General features: G+C 34.5%; 2 protein-coding genes and 1 long non-coding RNA gene across 5 annotated transcripts in view; 2 read left to right on the forward strand and 1 right to left on the reverse strand.

Moving 5' to 3' along the window:
* Positions 1-3,517, forward strand: part of LOC133201013 (zinc finger protein 431-like) — a 35,178-nt gene extending 31,661 nt beyond the window's left edge. The window contains exon 10 of the mRNA XM_061336816.1: positions 1,516-3,517. Coding sequence (XP_061192800.1) covers positions 1,516-2,427 — 912 coding nt within the window. The 3' untranslated portion in view covers positions 2,428-3,517. The remainder of the gene's footprint in view (positions 1-1,515) is intronic.
* LOC133201015 (zinc finger protein OZF-like) lies at positions 2,879-8,397 on the forward strand. The gene is made up of 3 exons (XM_061336817.1): positions 2,879-2,983; positions 3,346-3,414; positions 6,100-8,397. The coding sequence occupies exons 1-3, from the start codon at positions 2,879-2,881 to the stop codon at positions 7,330-7,332; spliced, it is 1,407 nt and encodes a 468-aa protein (XP_061192801.1). The 3' UTR covers positions 7,333-8,397.
* A 6,077-nt stretch (positions 8,398-14,474) lies between these two features.
* On the reverse strand, positions 14,475-19,710 carry LOC133201161 (uncharacterized). Of its 3 annotated transcripts, XR_009723056.1 has the most exons (4): positions 19,617-19,710; positions 18,686-18,745; positions 16,028-16,174; positions 14,475-14,918 (listed from the first exon to the last, which is right to left on the reverse strand). It is a non-coding gene; the product is annotated as an uncharacterized LOC133201161 (long non-coding RNA). The 3 variants fall into 3 exon arrangements; XR_009723057.1 differs by lacking the exon at positions 19,617-19,710 and having other exon boundaries at positions 16,028-16,171; positions 18,686-18,956; XR_009723055.1 differs by lacking the exon at positions 19,617-19,710 and having other exon boundaries at positions 18,686-18,956.
* Between the last annotated feature and the right edge of the window lie 427 nt (positions 19,711-20,137).

Below are 20,137 nucleotides of genomic sequence, written 5' to 3' on the forward strand. Positions count from 1 at the left end.
TAAAAATAGAAATTTCTGTGAAATTCCTTTAAAACACTACTCCTGCTACAGTTTTAGTCTGCTTTTAATATAATTAGGCATACAAGGAGACTATACTAAGATACATAATTTATTGGATTGGTTTTTGAATTCAATGAACAGTGTTGCCATGGTTACTTAAAGTAGAAATTTTTGTGAAATTCCCATTAAACGTTACTCCTCCTACAATTTTGGTCTGATTTCAATCTAATTTGGCACACAGTTAGAATACACTCCGATACATAATATGTATTTCTGTTTTTTTTTATTTGGGTGAATGGTGTTGTCATGGTTACTAAAAATAGAAATTTCCGTGAAATACTTTCAAAACGCTACTCCTCCTACAGTTTTCATTTGATTTCAATATAACTTGGCACAGAAGTAGACTACATTAAGATACATAATTCTATTTATTGTTGCATGTTGCAATGTTTCAAATCCAAGTGCTACTTTTCTTTTGTTATACAAACAGACCAGTAGAGCTACAGTCTCATCAGAGACTTCTGGTTTGTGTCTTTTTTGTGTCTTAGTTATATTGGGTTCATATAAATTGACACATAGAATCAAGAAACTGCCAGAAGGCACATTCTTTACAAATCTAAGAGTTATGCAGTAACATTATTGACAAAAATGATGCAATAAGGTTACAGTTTTTCTCCAATTTGTAAAAAATTAAAAAAAAAAAATACTTTGTTTTAACAGCAGTGACATAAACATGCTTTTTATTTTTGCCCCCCCCCCCCCCCCAAATGCAGACTAAACAGTGCATCTCACAGCAGAAAGTGTATATTCATTCATCCTTTTGGAGTATTGAGTGGAAATGCGTCCAGTTAAAGATTAATTAATGATATTGATGTTGGGAAGGCTGTCTTATTCATTTTTGTTAGAACATCTCTGATGAAGCAGATGTTATCTATATCTCATGGGAATTGGGCAGAAGAATGAAAGATCTGGTCTCTAACTCTCTTAATTGCAATTGATAGTCTGTCAAATTAAAATTCGTAGTTTCTAGATGGCCAGCCTTTTATCTTCAAAATTAGTATGATTTAAAGTTATCAAGACCAATTTGATATTTATCGCGTGATTTTTAATTCTTTTTATATCTCAACAACCAAATTGCAGAGTGTCATGTCTCACTAAGATAACAAATAGCTGCAATAACTTTTTTTAATCTAATAAAAACAATTAAGTTATCGGTATTTTGATGTTTTATTGGGTAGTGGCTGCAGTTAAGTTTATATTCATTAAAAATACAATGAGCAATTAAATATTCACCCAATGTTTAATACCTGTAGTGACTTACATGTAGTACCGTTCCTGAAAAAAAGAAAGAAAAAAAGAAACAGCGGAGTGTATTTGACCATTTCGGACAGTTCTTGAACTGAAATTTGTTAGATATATTGATGGATTCCTCAAAATTTAGGTGTTTTTATCCTTAACGTCATCAGCAAGTAACTTGATATAGCACTAAAACTGATTTCATTGTCACATTTACAGAGAAAAAACTCGAAAAAGGCAGTTCGTTCATCCAGATCACATACTGAAAATGTGTCACATACTAAAAGTAATCGGGAAAAGTTAAACAACTATAGAGCTAATGACAATCAAACAGAGAAGTTAGAAAGACACACCAATGTAAGTAAAAAGCCTCATGAATGTCAAGTCTGCAGGAAAACTTTCAGTTTTTTATGTTTCTTACAGACACACACGAGAACACATACAGGTGATAAACCTTATAAATGTGATGTGTGTGAGAAGGCATTCTCTGAATCAGGACAATTAACAAAACACATGAGGATACATACGGGTGAGAAACCGTATGAATGTGATGTTTGTGGGAAGGCATTCAGGCAATCATGTAACTTACAGTCACATGTGAGGATACATACAGGTGATAAACCCTATGAATGTGATGTGTGTGGGAAAGCATTTTCTGGATCAGGATCATTAAAGAAACACATGAATATACATGCTGGTGAGAAACTTTATGAATGTGATTTGTGTGGTAGATCATTTTCTGATTCAGGTAGTTTACAGATACACATGAGGACACATACTGGTGAGAAACCTTATGAATGTGATCTGTGTGGTAAATCATATTCTGATTCACGTACCTTACAGAAACACATCAAGAGACATACTGGTAATAGACCTTATAAATGTGAGTTGTGTGTGAGAGCATTTTATGAAAAATCACATTTGAATAGACACATGAGGATGCACACAGGTGAAAAACGTTATAAATGTGAAGTGTGTGAAAAGGCTTTCTCTTCATCAGGAGGCTTACGGATTCACTTGAGGATACATACCGGTGATAAACCTTATGGATGTGATGTGTGTGGGAAGGCATTCGCTGAATCATGTACCTTAAAGAAACACATAAATATACATAATGGTGAAAAGCCTTAAAAATGTGATTTGTGTCCAAGAGCATTCACTGAATTACATTGTTTTTGGAGTCACACAAGGAAGCATACAGGTGATGAACCTGATAAATGTGATGTATGTGGGAAAACAATCGGGCAGTAAGGTACCTTGCAGAGACAAGTGATGACACATACAGATGATAAACCTCATAATTTTAATGTGTATGGGAAGGCATCTAACAACAAAAAACTTGCATAGACACATAAGTATATATACAGATGATAAACCTTATAAAACCGAAGTGTGTGAGAAGGCATGTATCCTTTTAGGTAACTTTTAAAAGCATAAATGGATACGTAGAAACTTTGTGGATGTGGTGTGTGTAGAAAGGCATTCAGATGATTAGCTCACTTAATGGTACAGATTATGACACATACTTGATGAACTTTACAAGTGTGATGTGTGTAGAAAGACTTTTAAGCAATTGTTTGAAATGAAGAGACACATGAGGACACATACAGGTGATAAACCTTATGAATCAGTGTGTTGGAAGGCTTTCGCTGCATCATGTAACTTTAAGAAACACATGAGGACACATGTATACAGGTGATTAACGTTATAAATGTGATTTATGCTCGAAGGCTTTTACTTCATCGAGTAACTTACAAAAACTCTAGAGGGCACGTACAGGTGGTAAAACTTTCAGTGTGATGTCTGTTGGATGGAATTTCTAGACTAGGAGACTTTAAGAAACACAAGGAAAAAAATTCAATCCAAAGAAATTCCAATTTCGATGTGTATGGATAATAGTTTAATGTGAAAGTTCTAGTATATGCGAGGGATAGTCAAAGGTGGAAAGCAAATTAAATATTTGTGTAACGTATATATGAAATCAGTATAAGACACACTTAAGGAACACATGAGGAACATGAGCATAATTGAAAATGTGATTTGTTTCAGATAGTTATTGGTCAACTGATGGAACAGAAAGCCTACAGATCTTCTACATACATGTACCATCAAACATATGTGAATGCAAAACCAATGATAAGTTAATATGGGCAGGGAGTTGTGTCATGCAGTTTGTCAATATAAGTGTGAAGAAAAGTAATGATAAAAAATATCAAAACGACGAACTGATTTACAAACTTAGATGGGTTATTGTGTGTTATAAATTTTAAAACAATGTTTAGTAAAATACATATCAGATGTCCGGAGTGCAACACAATGATAACAAAAATGATTACCAAGCATGAAATGGAGAGCAATGAAAAAATATGGATAATGTTAGAAATCGTAATTTAAAGAAGAAAACTACTTTAAATTAATTTAAAATCAAAAATATGCATTTTTAATTTCTATTTATCAAAACTATACCAGATACGAGTTAACCATACATATGGAACTCTTCTCTGGAAATAAATCTCGCCAGATGATACTTCCGTAGACAGTTTTAAACGTCAATCAAACCATATGTGTTAATGAATTAAAATTACTCAAAAACAGGCTTAGGCCTAAATTGTAATTTAATTAATTCCAATTCTGGTAAACAATATGAATTATAATTCAAATTGAACCCAAATTAAACTCACAATGAAAAGCAAATGCAAGCATTCTAAACTTTTAATCCTCTTTCTACAAAGATAGTACCAGTCCTGCGTTTATGACAAGTAAAACTCGTTTTCTTCTATAAAGTCAATATGTCACCTGTACATTTACTAAATCAAAATCGGCGAAAAAATTGTGAATACCATAAAAGAAATACCAAAATTTCGCATCTTTTACATGTGATAAAATTTTTAGAAACACAAGGAATAAGATAATGTGAATTGATTACACATTGAGAAATACACTGTAGATTTCATTTTATTTGAATTTAGATCTGAGGGCAGATCACTCTAACTACAGAAAAATACCACAGAATCAGAACTCTTTAGTGTGCAGTGTAGAGAGGGTTCTTAAATCAAGAATGTACTGACGAGAACAGACCTGCCTACCCTTCCGCTTTTGGCGTAATTCTTCCGCTTTTTACCAAGAAATTACGCTGTTATGCCATGAAATTTAATTTTACGCTTTTAAATATTTTTCATAGACAACTTAATGAATTGCTAACTTGGAAGTTAAGTAAAGGCTTTCCTAAATAAAAACGAGAAGATAATTAATATTAATTAATAGAGGGTTTCAGTTTTTCACGATATGTTTATTTAACATACAAACAACATACGTAATATACAACTTTTGAATAAAAGTTTATAAAAGTTAACTCAGTTTAATTTTAAATTCAGTTTATTCTTACATTGCTTAGAACAACATAGAGAAAAGTAAATGTAAGGAAAACAAAAACCAAATAGCGCAATAATGTAGAATTTCTATTAACATGCAAATGAAACTTTGAATTTTGTGATTTTCTATAAATTTTCCAAGTTCATTAGGCATGTAAGTTAAATAAGTTTGATATAACTGCATTTAGGATACCAGTTATACAACACATGGACTTTTTGTCAATAAATGAATTGAAAACGGAACAATCATGCTTACTTTGTTCAATGATGTACAATTACAGGTTTATTTAGACATTATAGTATCATTGCAAAACATCAAACTAGGGAAACATAAAGGATTACGCCTTTACCTCTGAAATTCCGCCAAAATGCGTATCGAAATTACACCCTCGTAATGAAAAGGGTAGGCAGGTCTGCGAGAATCGTTGCCCGCGTGGCGCAGTGGTTAGAGTGTCTGCTCTAGAGTCGCGGAGTGAGGAGTTGATCCTTACTTCGAGGGTTGGAATCCACTGCGGGACGTGAGGCCTGTCCTTCGGATGAGATTGCATAAATTGAGGCCCTGTGTCGCACAGAAAAGATCCCTCACTGCTCAAAGGCCCTGAGTGCCGAGCATAGCTTAAAATTTGCAACTCTCCACCGACGAGTGGTGGTAACTCCGTATGAGGGAAAAATTCTCGAGAGGGACGTGAAGCAACATTCAAACAAACTGACGAGAATCAATAAATCTCCAAATAAAACGATAACAAGGGGCCATTTCAAAGCACATATTACGTTGTCTAGGAAGGGAATGACACCGTATCCTTAACCCCCTCCCTTCCCACATTGACCAACTCCTGTCAAGTTTTCCTTCCAGAATGTTTTTTTTTTTCTTCCTTCAGAAAATGGCATTCAAAGGAGATACTATCTCTCACGAAGAAGTTATTTTAAGTTAAGTTATGTTAATCTGCCTCCCATCATCTCTTTTGTTGATTGCATATATGTAAATCATGTTAGAGCCCCTAACACCATACCTATGACCAATAGTAAGGTTTTCTTATCTATTATGAATTCCGTACCTCCGTAAATAACGCAGATTTAAATGTCAAAGTAAGCCGTCGACTGTAAAAGTCAGTGCTTCTTGCAAAAGTCCATTAGGCAGTGACTGCAGTCTAGTTTATCATTCATTAAAAATGAAACAAGCAATTAAAATTTCACTTTCAATGTTTAAACAAATTGTGAACATGTCTTAGATCCCTAAAATACCTTTAGTGGCTTGGTACCTTTTCTGAAAAACCCAGCTAGGGTAATTGTCCATTTTGAACAGTTCTAGTTAGCTTGAACTTAAACCTGTTAGATATGTTGATGGATTCTTAAAAATGTTTGTTTTTTATCCTTAATATCATCAACAAGTAACTAAATATAGAATTAAAACTGATTTCTTTTTCAATTACAGAGGAAAAAGGCAATTCTTTCATCCAGTTCACATACTCGAAGTGTGACTCATACTCAAAGCAATGCTGAAAAGTTAAACTACTATAGTGCAAATGACAATCAAACAGAAATATTAGAAATACACACCAATACACATGTAAATAAAGAGTCTCATGAATGTTACACCAGTAGGAAAGCTTCGACTCAATTAGATCATTTTCGGAAACAAATTTGGAAAAATACTAATGATAAACTTCATGAATGTGTTGTGTGTGAGAAGACATTCAGCCGATCTAGTAACTTACGGACACATATGAGGATACATACAGGTGATAAACCTTATAAATGTGACACATGTGGAAAGGCATTCATAGTATCAAGAAACCTACAAAAACACGTGAGGACACATACTGGCGAGAAACCTTATAAATGTGATGTGTGTGAGAAAGCATTTTCTGGATCAGAACAATTAACGAGACACAGGTGGACACATACTGGCGAGAAACCTTATAAATGTGATGTATGTGAGAAGGCATTCTCTGGATCAGGACAAATAACGAGACACATGAGGATACATACTGGTGAGAAACCTTATAAATGTGATGTGTGTGAGAGGGCATTCAAACAACTTAGTACTTTACAGGCACATATGAGGATACATACAGGTGATAAACCGCATAAATGTGATTTGTGTGGAAAGGCATTCACTGCATCAGGAAGCTTAAAGAAACATATGAGGACACATACCGGTGAGAAACCTTATGAGTGTGATGTGTGTGGAAGATCATTTTCAGAATCATGTAACTTACTGAAACACATTAAAACACATAGTTATGAGAAGCCTTATGAATGCGAGATGTGTTGGAGATCATTTTCTAATTCATGCACCTTACAGAAACACATCAAGACACATACTGATAATAAACCTTACCAATGTGAATTGTGTGTAAAAGCATTTTTTAAAAAATCGACTTTGAATAGTCACATGAGGATACACACAGGTGATAAACCTTATAAATGTGAAGTGTGTGGAAAGGCTTTTTCTTCGTCAGGAAGCTTAAAGAGGCACATGAAGATACATACTGGTGAAAAACCTTATGATTGTGGAGTGTGTGGGATGGCATTCACTGAATTACATATCTTACGGAGTCACCTGAGGATACACACAGGTGACAAACCTTATAAATGTGAAGTGTGTGGAAGGGCGTTTTCGTTATCAAGAAACTTAAAGAGACACATGGAGATACATACTTAAGAATGTGAAGTGTTTGGGATTGCATTCACTGAATTACATGCTTTATGGAGTCACATGAGGAGACATACAGGTGGTTAACCTTATAAAGGTGGTGAATGTGGGAAATCATTTAGGCATTTAAATAACTTACAGAAACACATGATGACACATGTACACGATAAACCTCATCACTGTACTATGTGTGAGAAGGCATCAAACCAAAAAATAACTTGCATAGACAACATATGTATACATATTGGTGATAAACTTTGAATGTGAAGTGTGTGTGAAGTCATTATTCGTTTATGTGACATTTTAGAAACATATAAGAATACACAGAATCTTTGCATGTGGGAACGCATTGTGAAGATTAGGTCACATAATGGTACACATTATGATACTTATGTTTGATAAACCTTAAAGGTATGATGTGTTTGAAAAATCATTTGAACAATTACGTGAGTAGTTAGAGAGACACACGAGGAGAAATACAGGCAATAAACCTTACAAATGTGAAATGTATGTAAAAAGGATTCCGCTTTTTCCTGTAACTTGCAGATTCACAAGAGGACATATACAGCAGTTAAACTTTATAAATCGATGTGAATGGTCAGGCTTCCACTGCATCGTACGCATGTAACTTTATTAAGAACGCATGAAGACAAATAAGATGATAAACCTGCACAAAGGATTTCACCTCGTCGAGTATTTTACAAAGACTGAAGAAGGCAGATGCAAGTTGTACACTTTTAGTTGTGATATGTATGGATAATAATGTAACGTGAAAGTTCTAGTATGATTGAAAGATACTTAAAAATTTGAAAGCCTAATAATTGTAATAATACAATCGTCACCTGATCATACTGACAACAAAGTAGTTTTTGACTATAATAGCTATGCATTAATTCACACAGATGTCACGTTATAATACATGTATCTTTAATTAGAGTGATTTACCACACCCATCAATGGTTTCTTGAAAGCTGTAATCTAAAATTTATATCTTGTATTATGCTCGTAACTTTTAACCCTAAAACTTTGTCTGGAGGAGCTGTGTTGTGTTTAATATTCGTTACATGGGTTTAGAGTCGGTTAGACATCTAGACACTTTAAATAAATCTTTTAAGTATTTTTTTAAAGTAATTTTGATGTTCAATGTTCAAGTATCGAACGTTTCCTGTTATAAATCAAAATATTTTTGTTTGTTGCTTAACGTCCCTTTCGAGAATTTTTCACTCAGTGGAGACGTCTTTATAAAAAATCCAAAAAATGCTATATTCTAAATCAAAGTCAAAGTATCGATTCTTAAGGTTTTCTTCTGTATTCATTCAAAGAAAAGATTTTACCATCGATAGGGCGGGGTGTATTGATTATATAGTGAAAATGCATTCTTGTGTCTAGATATACAATTCGTTGAAAATCCTCTGCTTAAACATATCAAGTGCATGATTATGATGAACAAGGATGCCTCTTCCAAAATTGGGGATTTCACAGCCAAAAATTTAAAGAGCTAATGCTATGGCCATTTGTGCAATGTGCATAAACTTTTTGGTATATGGAACCCCATGGTCAATTTTTGTAAAGTTTATCACAGATGTCCTTAAAGACCCCATTTTTTTTACTGTACAGTTACCTGTGGAGGGTGAGTAGTCTTGTTATTACTGGTGTTATTTACCTGGAGAGCCCCAATACTCAAAATGTCAAAAATCCCTATACACGTTGCATTAAACAGGAAGTCCGGCTTTTGGTAATCAGGGTCAACAGTAAGCGGTTTTTGCATAATTTTGAGTGAAAATATTTAAAATAGATTATGTACATAAATATAAAATTTTAGACTTAACGTTCTCGTCGATATCTATTGAAGAAAAAAAAAAAAGAAATTAATGTCTTTTTAAAAACGTAAAATTAAAAAAAAATTATGAGTGAAAACTACAAAGCTATCATATCAATATTTTAATCGTCAATAAACAAAATTATTATTAAATATTAAGTGTGATTTCTGAAATAAAAAGATTTCACTTATTGTGTGGACATTTACCACGATTTACTTTTCTGGCCAACAGTGGCGTCCAATGCAAATATTCGCCATTTCCGAGGGTCCCTGTTTTTATGCCCTATTTACAGACTTGAATATAAAAGGAATCTTTCATAAATCATGGCGTAAGATACAATATAATTTATTAATGTTAGTGTAAATATCGTTTCATATTTTTTCCATTGCATTTTGTTATAATTTTCAATGGTGTGGGAGGGGTCGATTGTTTTATTCCAATTACTGCGAATTAAGTCGATTGCTTAATTCCAATTACGGCGAATTAAGTAATTGTCTGTGTACCCAATTGCAAGGTCGACAGGCTCATTACGGACGTTCTTAAAATTCAGGCACAGGTTGAATAAGGGGCATGGAAGAATTATCGGTCCGTGCTGCGACAGGAAATTCTTTCCTCTTCGGATCCCAGTCATTGAAAGAAGAGAGGGCTTGAATAGCCGCTAATTTTTCTTCTAAAAGTTTTACACTTGTCTTGGACGTCAGATCGCTAATAAGTATAAAACAGCAGTAGAAATTGAAAAAAAAATATCACGAACTCATTTTTAATTACCTACTATCAATTATTTATTAAAAAATAAAATTACCAAGTAATATAGAAGCGACATTTTTTTTTTAAACCAGAGTGTATACGAAGCGATCTTTCACGCAGTACATGAAAGCATTTTGCGCCTGACCAGGAAATTGTTTTCGAAACATGCAAACTCAGATTATCGGGTAGCCCACGTAGCTGGCCTGTCAATCAAATCAGAAGCTATTGTTTTTTTTAATGATTGACAGGCGGTATATTATTGATCTTGAATTAGGTAGTTTTTGGGGGTGTTAACATAAAATTGGGTGTTCGACCCAAGGCTTTTATTTATTCTAAAATATGGACACTTTGAAGTGTGTGATCATCAAAGCTTGAAGTGCGTCCATCAAAAAGTAGGATATCGTGACCTACTTTCTAAATTTCATGGGTAATCATTTTCAAACATTGAAGGTCGTTATTTCAGATACTGGGAGGTTTAGAATCATAAAGTCTTGTAAGTTGATGCATATTTGGGCCTTTAAACATATCACAGTGACCTACTTTATCAATTTTGCAGTTATTAATTTTCAAAGTGTTTGGGGGGGGGGGGGGCATATTTTGGACACTGTAGCCAAGATCATCAAACCGGGTTAGTGTATGCATCCAAAAGGCATCGGATTAAATTAGCAGAAAAGTAGGTCACCTACTTTTGAAATGGGTTGGCTATATTTAAATATTTCAGATACTAAATGACTAACAATAATCAAAGTGTGTCATTTGATGCATCTTGGTTCTTGGAGTACGTTAATTGAAAAGAAGGTCACGGTTGTCTACTTTCGGAATTTCAGGGTATATCCAATTTTTATGCAATAAGAGGCTTAAAATCATCAAATTTTCTCAGTTGATGTATCTTGGCTTCGCGAAGTATGTCAGCTTTTAAAGTAGGCCTCGGTGACCCACTTTTAAAGCTATATCTAAATATTTTAGAAAGCAAAAGGCTAACAATCATCAAACTATGTTAGTTGATGCATCTTGAATCTTCTGAGTGTGTCAATTAAACAGTAGGTCTCGGTGACCAACTTTTGGAATTTCAAAGCTATTGTTAATTATTTTAAACAAAAAAAGCTTACAATCATTAAACTTTGTCAGATGATGCATCTTTTGGAGTATGTTAACCAAAATTAGGTCACAGTAACCTAACGTTGAAACTTCAGGACTATATCTTAATATTTTGGTTAAAAAGAGGCTACGAATCATCAAACGTTTTATGTTGGTTTATCTTGGGTCCTCGGAGCGATTCAATAATAGAGGACGGTCACAGAAACCCACTTTTGGAATTTCAGTGGTTTATATAAATATTTCAGATATCTCAGAATTATTAGAATTTGTCAGTTGTTGCATCTTGGTTCCTTGAAGCGTGACAACTACAATTCAGGTCACGTTGGTCTACTTTTGGTATAACAAAGCTATATCTAAAGTTTAAACAATAAGAGGCTCAGACTCATCAAACCGCGTCAGATGATACATCTTGTCTTTTTGGAGTTTGTTAACCAAAATGTAGGTCACGGTGACCTACTTTCTTAATTTCAAGGAAATGTCTATATATTTTGGATAATAAGAGGGTATGAATCATCAAACTTTTTCAGTTGATGCATCATTGGTCCTCGGAGCGTGTCAACCAAAAAGTAAGTCACAGTAACGTTCTTTTTAAATTTCAGTGGTTTATTAGTACACGTATATACTAAGAGTTTTAGAGTAGTGGTGAGAGGGTTGTTCAATTTATCAGAAGAGCAATTCTAGTACCCTGGGTTTCTTTTATTTTATACATCTACGGACCCTATACCATGTTGTGTGATACTAAGGTGACCGTTAAGGCCCTTTGGTCCTCATGTTATATCAATGAAAGCATCTTTAAGTAGTGTAGATTCAAATTTGTTCAAGATTACTTTGACTTTTTGAGTAGGAAGGGGCAATTATAGGCAATTGCTTTTTACACAGGATATATCAGAAACAAATATTCATCGAAAGAACAGTAAAGCCAAGATTAGCTGTATTTATATGGAAGCTACCTCAGACAGTATATAAGATTCATGTTTATTCAAACCAAGACCTGGGGATAGGTATGGCCAAATAGATGATAAAATTTTAATGTAAGAGTGACGACTGGGGTTTTCATCGCACAATACTTCGCGCATCATAGTAAAATCAAGCGTATTTACTTTTTAAAGCAACTATTTTCACATCATTTATCAAATTCCAACAAATTAAAGAAATCACAGTTTAAAAGAATCTTATGACAATTTAAAAAACTAATTTTTAATGGGTTTTTTCTACTGACAGGTAGATGGACGTCGTAATAGTGTTTATGATGTGGGTTTTTTTTCCCGTAAAGTCACTAATATCTATCATATTCTGTAGTACTCCAAAAAACAGGGAATTTTCGTATTTTTTTTTTTTTTAATTTTTTTAATTATCATTATTTTTTTTTACATTTTGTGATGCCCCTCTGAAAAACCAAACAATAGAAATTTGTGATCTTTTATATATATATAATGTACAATCATATATTATGTACTCATCATATATTATAATTTGAGCAAAAGATGTTTTGTAGTATTTGTAGAATTTGCTTTTGAAGTTCGAAAAAATAGCACTTTACCATATAATCCTATAATAAATGTGCCTGTATTTTGAGACGGTCCCGAAAAAATAACCAGACGATAGATTTTCCCTAAACTTGGCAAGTACACTGAAGTAAATACAAGTTACGTATGATATAAGTTTATAGAAATTTCCTTATGTAGTTTTCACACAGTAATACCCCACTCGGCTCCCTAAAAGACAGAAATCCCATCTTTGTACACGAAAAAAAAATCTACAGAAAAACTTGTCTAATCAAAATGCTGTGTATTGGAAATTTTGCCTAATATGATTAACATTTCAGTCCAGTTAAGTAAATTCTATTGTAAAAAATGTTGTTTAATCGGGAAAGTAATTAAATTGAGTCAATTTTTATGAAACAAGTGGTGTCCGGATTAAGCAAGTGTCACTGTATTTCTTTAATAAAAAAGGGGTTTCTATTTATTAGCTCACTTAAGCAGAAATAAGCTCAAAAATAAGACCAAGCAGAATCTCAATTCAGAATAAAAACTTGGAAATAGTAAACATTGAAATGTAAGATAGTGTTCAAAAATATTTTAGAATCACTCATAATAATGGTGTTCTAAGATTGACAGTACGCCTATTACAGGAATAAAACCTTCAAAAATCTCAAGAACAACAAAACCATGATTGATCATGTTGAAATGGAAGCATTCCAAATTATTGAAGGTTCACGTTTGTTCAAATCATGAATCCCAGGGGTAGGGTGGGGCCATAAGGGGGATCACAGCTTCACATATGAATATATATTGGAAAATTTTTAAAAATCTTCTTAAGAACAATAAAGCCATGGTTAGTAATATTGATTTGAAGCATCTTCATTGGGGGATTAAATTTTCATATATAGGAAACAATCTTTAAAATCCCTCTTCTCAAGAATAACAAAGCCATAACTAGCCATATTGATGTTACGAATTTGACATTCTCCACTATTGTTATGCATAAGTAAACAAGATGTTTCTTGTTATATGAGTCATTAAAATGATGATTCGATGGATGATTGAATGAATAAGATGTATTTTTATTTATTCTTGCTTACCTGTTATTATTTATTAGAGTTATTTGAAATTAATGATGTGCTAGGTGCAAATTGTTCACCAGGTACCGAATTTCCTCCACGTTTTGAGGAATACGGAACGTAAATAAACCATTCACTGGTCTACAAATGCTTTTATATAGTACTAAATATTCTTACCTTTGATAATTGGGGTAATTAATAAATCCATTCACTGATAATTAGAGTAAAAACCTTACAATTACACTCTGCTTTTTCATACTAAGCGGCAAAAGATGTAAAGTACATTCGGAACACCTCGGATGCGTATAATAGTTAAATGTATCCGAAGCTTTCCGGCTATTTGAAGTTATGGCGCCAAATTTCATGCAATATACGTCATAATGGGTGTAAAGGCTTTATATACGAGCTCCCCGGGCTCTGACAGTCAGACGTCTGCTGTCTCACTCACTGTGCGGTCGCCAAATCTGTCAGATAACGATAACCTTACAAGAACAAGGCTCAGAGGAGTTTAGATGGGTAATTATCCCTCAATTTGTATTGACTTGTTAGCAACACTTGATGGCTTTATTAGTTTAATGAGTTTTATTCAGACACAAGTAGTGATCTGAACGTGATATTTATAACTCCTGACATTATTATTAACAACAAACTAACAAATGCATGGTGCATTGTATTGAGTTTTGTTGAGATGTTAGCATAACTTTTTGTCCCTATACAATTAGTTGTCTGCTATAACCTGACATTTTATATTTATACTCACTAAGTGAAGAAATCACTAGTTGGAACTTTATTCAAGACCTAAAGGCATTAGGTCTATTTACATTCATTAAAGGGTTTGTTTAAGGGTGGTTTATAAATTAACATTTGTTGGAAAGGGTGGTTGGTTTCCTTTTATTTCAGGTGAGGACCGCAGAGCCAAAGAAGAATATTTTTGTATGTTTATTGAATAAAATCTAATAAAATATTAAAAACAAATTATATCCTGTTGTCTTTCGTTCAACATTCAGATTAAGGAGCCCCACAATGTTACGCCGCTAAACATAAAGTTGTAAGTCGTAACAATTGGTGTCAGAAGTGGGATAAAGTCTTCCTTTTATTCTGGTTGATCGAAAGTCTACATCAGGATCTAAAATATTGACTTATAAGTCTTGTTAAGTCTATTGACAACGACAAGCACATTGACATATAAACACATAAATTTGTGTTGCAATAGCCAATAACAAAAGTCAAAATGTCAAATGAAAACAGCCAATTTGAAGCCTCTGAGGAGAATGGGTGCAGGTCCTGCGATCTGAATGATTACATCACTTGTGATGTGTATCAACGGTCCGGTACCTCTTCTCTTACACAGAAATCAGGCTCTGACAAGGCTGAAAATGTAAATGAACTTTTGTTAAGAGCTGTAGAAAAGATGAACAAAGAAGTCTTAAACATGAGACAAGACATTGATGAACAATTATCAAACATGAGACGAGATTCTCGTCAATTGCAAAAACAAGTAGATGAATTAAAACAAAAGGGGACCCCCAAAGATAATGCATTCAGATATCAAGTGCATGGGTGTAGAGAATCCCTGGGTCCTCATGATCAGTCTCCTATCATTGAGGCTGGGGAAAGTATTGGTCACATAGATACCCCTGCAAGGGAGATAAATTACAATGAGAATAGAGTTCCTTCCCCTTTCAATTCCAAACCTATTATATCAATTAAACCACCTACATTTGATGGGTCAGAAGATTTTGGGGAATATCTAGCCCAGTTTGAAATCTTGGTTGATCTACATGGTTGGAATTATAGGGCAAAGTCACTATACCTAGCTAGCAGTTTAGCGGGAGGGGCTCGTGCACTTTTAAGTGAGCTTAACGAAGTTCAGCGCAGAGATTATGATTCCCTAGTCAAGATTCTTGATAGGCGTTATGGTTCAGTTGAACGATCTGAAATGTTCAGAGCTAAGTTAAAGACAAAAACCAAAGGTGACAAAGAGTCTTTATCTGAACTTGCACAATCTATCAAGAAACTTACTAGGCAAGCATATCCTACTGCCGATTCAAACTTGACAAATGTTCTATCATTAGATCACTTCATAGATGCACTTCCCGATCCGGATATGCGCCTTCGCTTGAGAGAAAGTAGACCCAGAGACATTAATGAGGCTGAGATTTTGGCTATAAGACTTGAAACTCACAAACTGGCTGATGCTCAGAGAGTAAAAATTGTCAATGCCATAAATCCAGAAATGGATACCAATCTCCTCGCCTCGATCAAACAAGAAAATAGGGTCTTAATGGATGATCTCCAATCACTTACAAAAGAGGTTAGATCACTCCTAAAAAATGGTCTTAATTCAAGACCCTACTCTTCTCGTTCAAGCGAGGTGCATCCTCGGTTCAGGAATGCACAAAATGATCGACAGAACAATCAGTTTCAAGTTCATAGGCAGCCATACAATACAAACAATTTAGACAGACATAATACCTACCCAAATAGACAATCTCAGAATGGTCGCTTTCAATCCTCAAATCAGGGAAACTTTCCCGTGTCGAATTCAGGGAGCAGAAGTCGACAAAGCACAGGGGTAATCCCCAATCACTGTTAAGCAAGGATGGTATAAGAGGACCTCTTCCTGCTGGAAGAAATGAGTGTATTAAAAAGAGTCCTCAAAATACAGTTAATGTAACTAAAAATGACAATTTAATGAACAATAAATCAGAAAATGATGTTGAGAACAATATATCTGAAAATGATGTTGAGAAAATTATCAAGTTTGAAAATCCACCTAAAAATGAAAGAGTAGGTGATGTAAGGGGGCGTGGTGAAGGAATCTTTGTTGTAGGCAAAATTGAGAACATTCGAACTACAATGATGGTCGACACAGGAGCTAGTGTAACAATTATTAGCTCAGATTTTGCAGACAGTTCAGAGTTAAAGGGGAAATTAGATTTGAACCCTTCATTTGTACATTTAACATCTGCTAGTGGGGAGAAAATATCTGTACTAGGGGAATGCCTAGTGAAAATATGTGTGGGAGATGTTACGGTGAATCAAAATGTGTTAGTGGCTAATATCCAAAACGAATGTATTTTGGGTTTAGATTTCATGAAAGAACACAACTGTGACGTTCTGTTGAACAAAATGAAGCTTAGAATAAAGGGGGTAGATGTTTCTTGCTTTACAAATGAAGCTTTGAATGAGCAATGTTGTAAAGTATTTCTGACGGAAACTATAGAAATTCCCCCTCTCAGTGAATTTATTGCCCCGGCTAAAGTAGAAAACCCATTATTTAATGACAAGGTTACTTTGTTAGAGCCTGTGGCAAAATTTTTGGATAAACATGATGTATTAGTTCCCAAGATTTTGGCAAAAGTTGAAACTGATAAAGTACCTGTTCGATACATGAACTTAGGTGATCAGAGTGTCAAAATTTTCAAAGGGACAGTGGTGGCAAACTTAGAAGTTACTTCAGGGATTGTTGAAAATACTCCCCAATCAATAAATGTTTTGACAAAACATGAAAAGAAAACAAATGAAAAATTTCCTGAACATTTGAAGTCTGTGTTTGAGAATTCTTGCAAAAACATTGATCAAGAACAACAGCAAAAATTAAGAAAATTACTAATAGAGTTTCAAAGTAGTTTCTCAGTAAACTCTACTGACATGGGGTTGACAAACTTAGTTAAACACAAGATTAACACTGGCAATGCACCCCCAATAAAACAACTACCTAGACGCATTCCTTTAGCCAAAATGCAAGAAGCTCAAAATGAAATTAAAGATATGTTGAATAAAGGGGTCATTGAAACATCCAACAGCCCATGGAGCTCCCCTATAGTTTTAGTCAAAAAGAAAGATGGGTCAATCAGATTTTGCATCGATTATAGAAAATTAAATGACATCACGATCAAAGGCAGTTACCCAATCCCTAGAATTGATTCTACACTAGATGCATTATCAGGGTCTAGATGGTTTTCAACAATAGATTTAAAGAGCGGATACTGGCAAGTCGAAATGACTCCAGAAGATATCCCCAAAACAGCATTTTCAATACCCGGTGGTGGACACTGGCAATTTCGTAAAATGTCTTTTGGCTTGTGCAACGCTGGTGCGACTTTTGAGAGGCTCATGGAAAAAGTTCTATCAAATTTGTCATGGAAAATCTGTTTAGTTTACCTTGACGATATTATTGTTCTCTCAAAAAGTTTCGATGAACATTTAGATAATTTACGACAAGTCTTTACACGTTTGCATGAAGCTATCTTGAAAATAAATCCCAAAAAGTGTACTCTTTTACAAAAACAGGTCTCATTCTTAGGACATATAGTTGGGGAAAATGGTATTGCTACCGACCCTTCAAAAATTGAAGCAGTAAGAAATTGGCCTATCCCATCAAATGTGAAAGAAGTCAGAAGTTTTCTGGGACTGTGCTCCTACTATAGGAAATTTGTATATAAATTTTCCGATATAGCTAGGCCCTTGCACAAATTGACAGAACTAAATCATAAATTTATTTGGGATGAAGATTGCCACAATTCTTTTGACAAGCTAAAGCGTGCCCTGACAAGTTCACCTATTTTATCTTACCCAGATGTTAATGGGACATTCATCTTAGACACTGATGCTTCCAATACTGGGATGGGGGCGGTGTTATCACAGATTCAAGATGGCGTAGAAAAAGTTATTAGTTACTATAGTAAAACTTTTAGCGCATCTGAACGCCACTATTGTGTAACAAGAAGAGAACTTTTAGCCATAGTAAACTCAATCAAAAATTTTCATCACTATTTGTATGGAAGACGCTTTAAGGTTAGGACAGACCATGGATCATTAACCTGGTTACTTAATTTCAAGAACCCAGAAGGTCAGATCGCTAGGTGGTTTGAGTTCCTATCCTCATATGACTTTGACATAGAGCACAGAGCAGGCCGTTCTCATAATAATGCAGACGCGTTGTCACGTCGGCCATGTACTGAATTAAATTGTAAATATTGTACCTCAGCTGAAGGGCGGTACGAAGTAAATACAGATTGTGTTCACAATAAAACTGTAAATTCTGACAAATCTGAGACGGGGACTATGGGCAAGAAATTAAACGAAATTGTTAGTTTAAATCCTAAAGACAACACTAAGAGCTTAAAAATACCTGCAAACTGTTCTGTTACAACCAGATCTTGTGGTAAATCTGCTCTGCCCCTTGATATCCCTACAAAACAAACTGAAAATGTAGCTAACAATGAAACAATTGTAAGCGAAAATAGTATTGGTTCTTTACAATTAAAAGACTCAGATTTGAATGAAATTATCAAATGGGTAAAGTTAGGTCAGAAACCCACTTGGGAAAATATTTCACATACAAGTGAGACTTGTAAATATTACTGGACTAGGTTCGATTCACTCTCAATCATGGGAGGGACCCTGTATCACAAATGGGAAGATGTAAACCCCAAATTTCAAATTGTTTTACCAAAATCCCTAATTAAAGAAGTAATTAAGGGAATTCACGATGACGTGACTGGGGGTCATTTAGGTTTTAAGAAATCTTTATCAAAAGCTAAGGATAAATACTTTTGGCACAAAATGCGTCAAGATATACAGTCCCATTGTAAAATGTGTGATGTTTGTGCATCAAGAAAATCCCCTAACAAACATCCGAAAACTTCATTACAAACTTACAATGTAGGCGCTCCCATGGAGCGATGGGCTGTAGACATTTTAGGTCCCCTCCCCTTGACACACAAAAAGAATTTATATTTATTAGTGGTGGGTGACTATTTTACTAAATGGCTTGATGCCATACCAATCAAAAATAAAAAGTCTACAACAGTAGCACAGAAAAATTGTTGATCATGTTGTCACCATATTTGGGACACCAATGCAAATACATTCTGACCAAGGTCAAACTTTTGAGTCAGAAGTGTTTCAAGAAATGTGCAAAATATTAAACATAGAAAAGACAAGGACCACTCCTTATCGTCCACAATCGGACGGCATGTTCGAGAGGGCAAATCGAACTATTGAAAACATGTTAACAGTTTTTGTAGAGGAAAACCAGAAAAACTGGGATGAATTGATACCCCTGTTAATGCTCGCTTATAGGTTCTCTGTCCATGAGTCTACAGGTGTGAGTCCTTGTGAGATGGTGTTTGGTCGCCCTGTATTATTGCCTGTCGATCTAGTGTTAGGGAGACCAGACCCTGAAACAAATCAGAACATAACTGAGTTTGCATTAAATTTATCTAGAAAAATTGACAACATTCACAATTTTGCAAGAAATAACATCAAGTTGAGTTCTAGTAAAATGTTACGTGAATACAATACAAAAGTACAACAGAATATTTATTCTGAGGGGGATCCAGTTTGGGTGTTCTACCCCAACCCCAAACCTGGCCTATCGAGAAAACTTTTTAAGAATTGGGCAGGCCCTTATGTGATCACGAAAAGAATAAATGATGTTCTTTACAAGGTCAAAAAGTCTCCCAAACACAAAGGAGATATATTGCACCACAACAGGTTAAAGCTGTATGTGGGTGAGAATAAACCTAAGTGGTTTCAGAAGTAAATGCTGAATAACTAACATTGCTTGTTTTTGCATGAA

The sequence above is a fragment of the Saccostrea echinata genome, unplaced genomic scaffold (genome assembly GCF_033153115.1).
Source record: "Saccostrea echinata isolate AGI-Se365-2 ecotype Australia unplaced genomic scaffold, CSIRO_AGI_Sech_v1 ptg000042l, whole genome shotgun sequence".
In the NCBI taxonomy this organism is placed as follows: domain Eukaryota; kingdom Metazoa; phylum Mollusca; class Bivalvia; order Ostreida; family Ostreidae; genus Saccostrea; species Saccostrea echinata.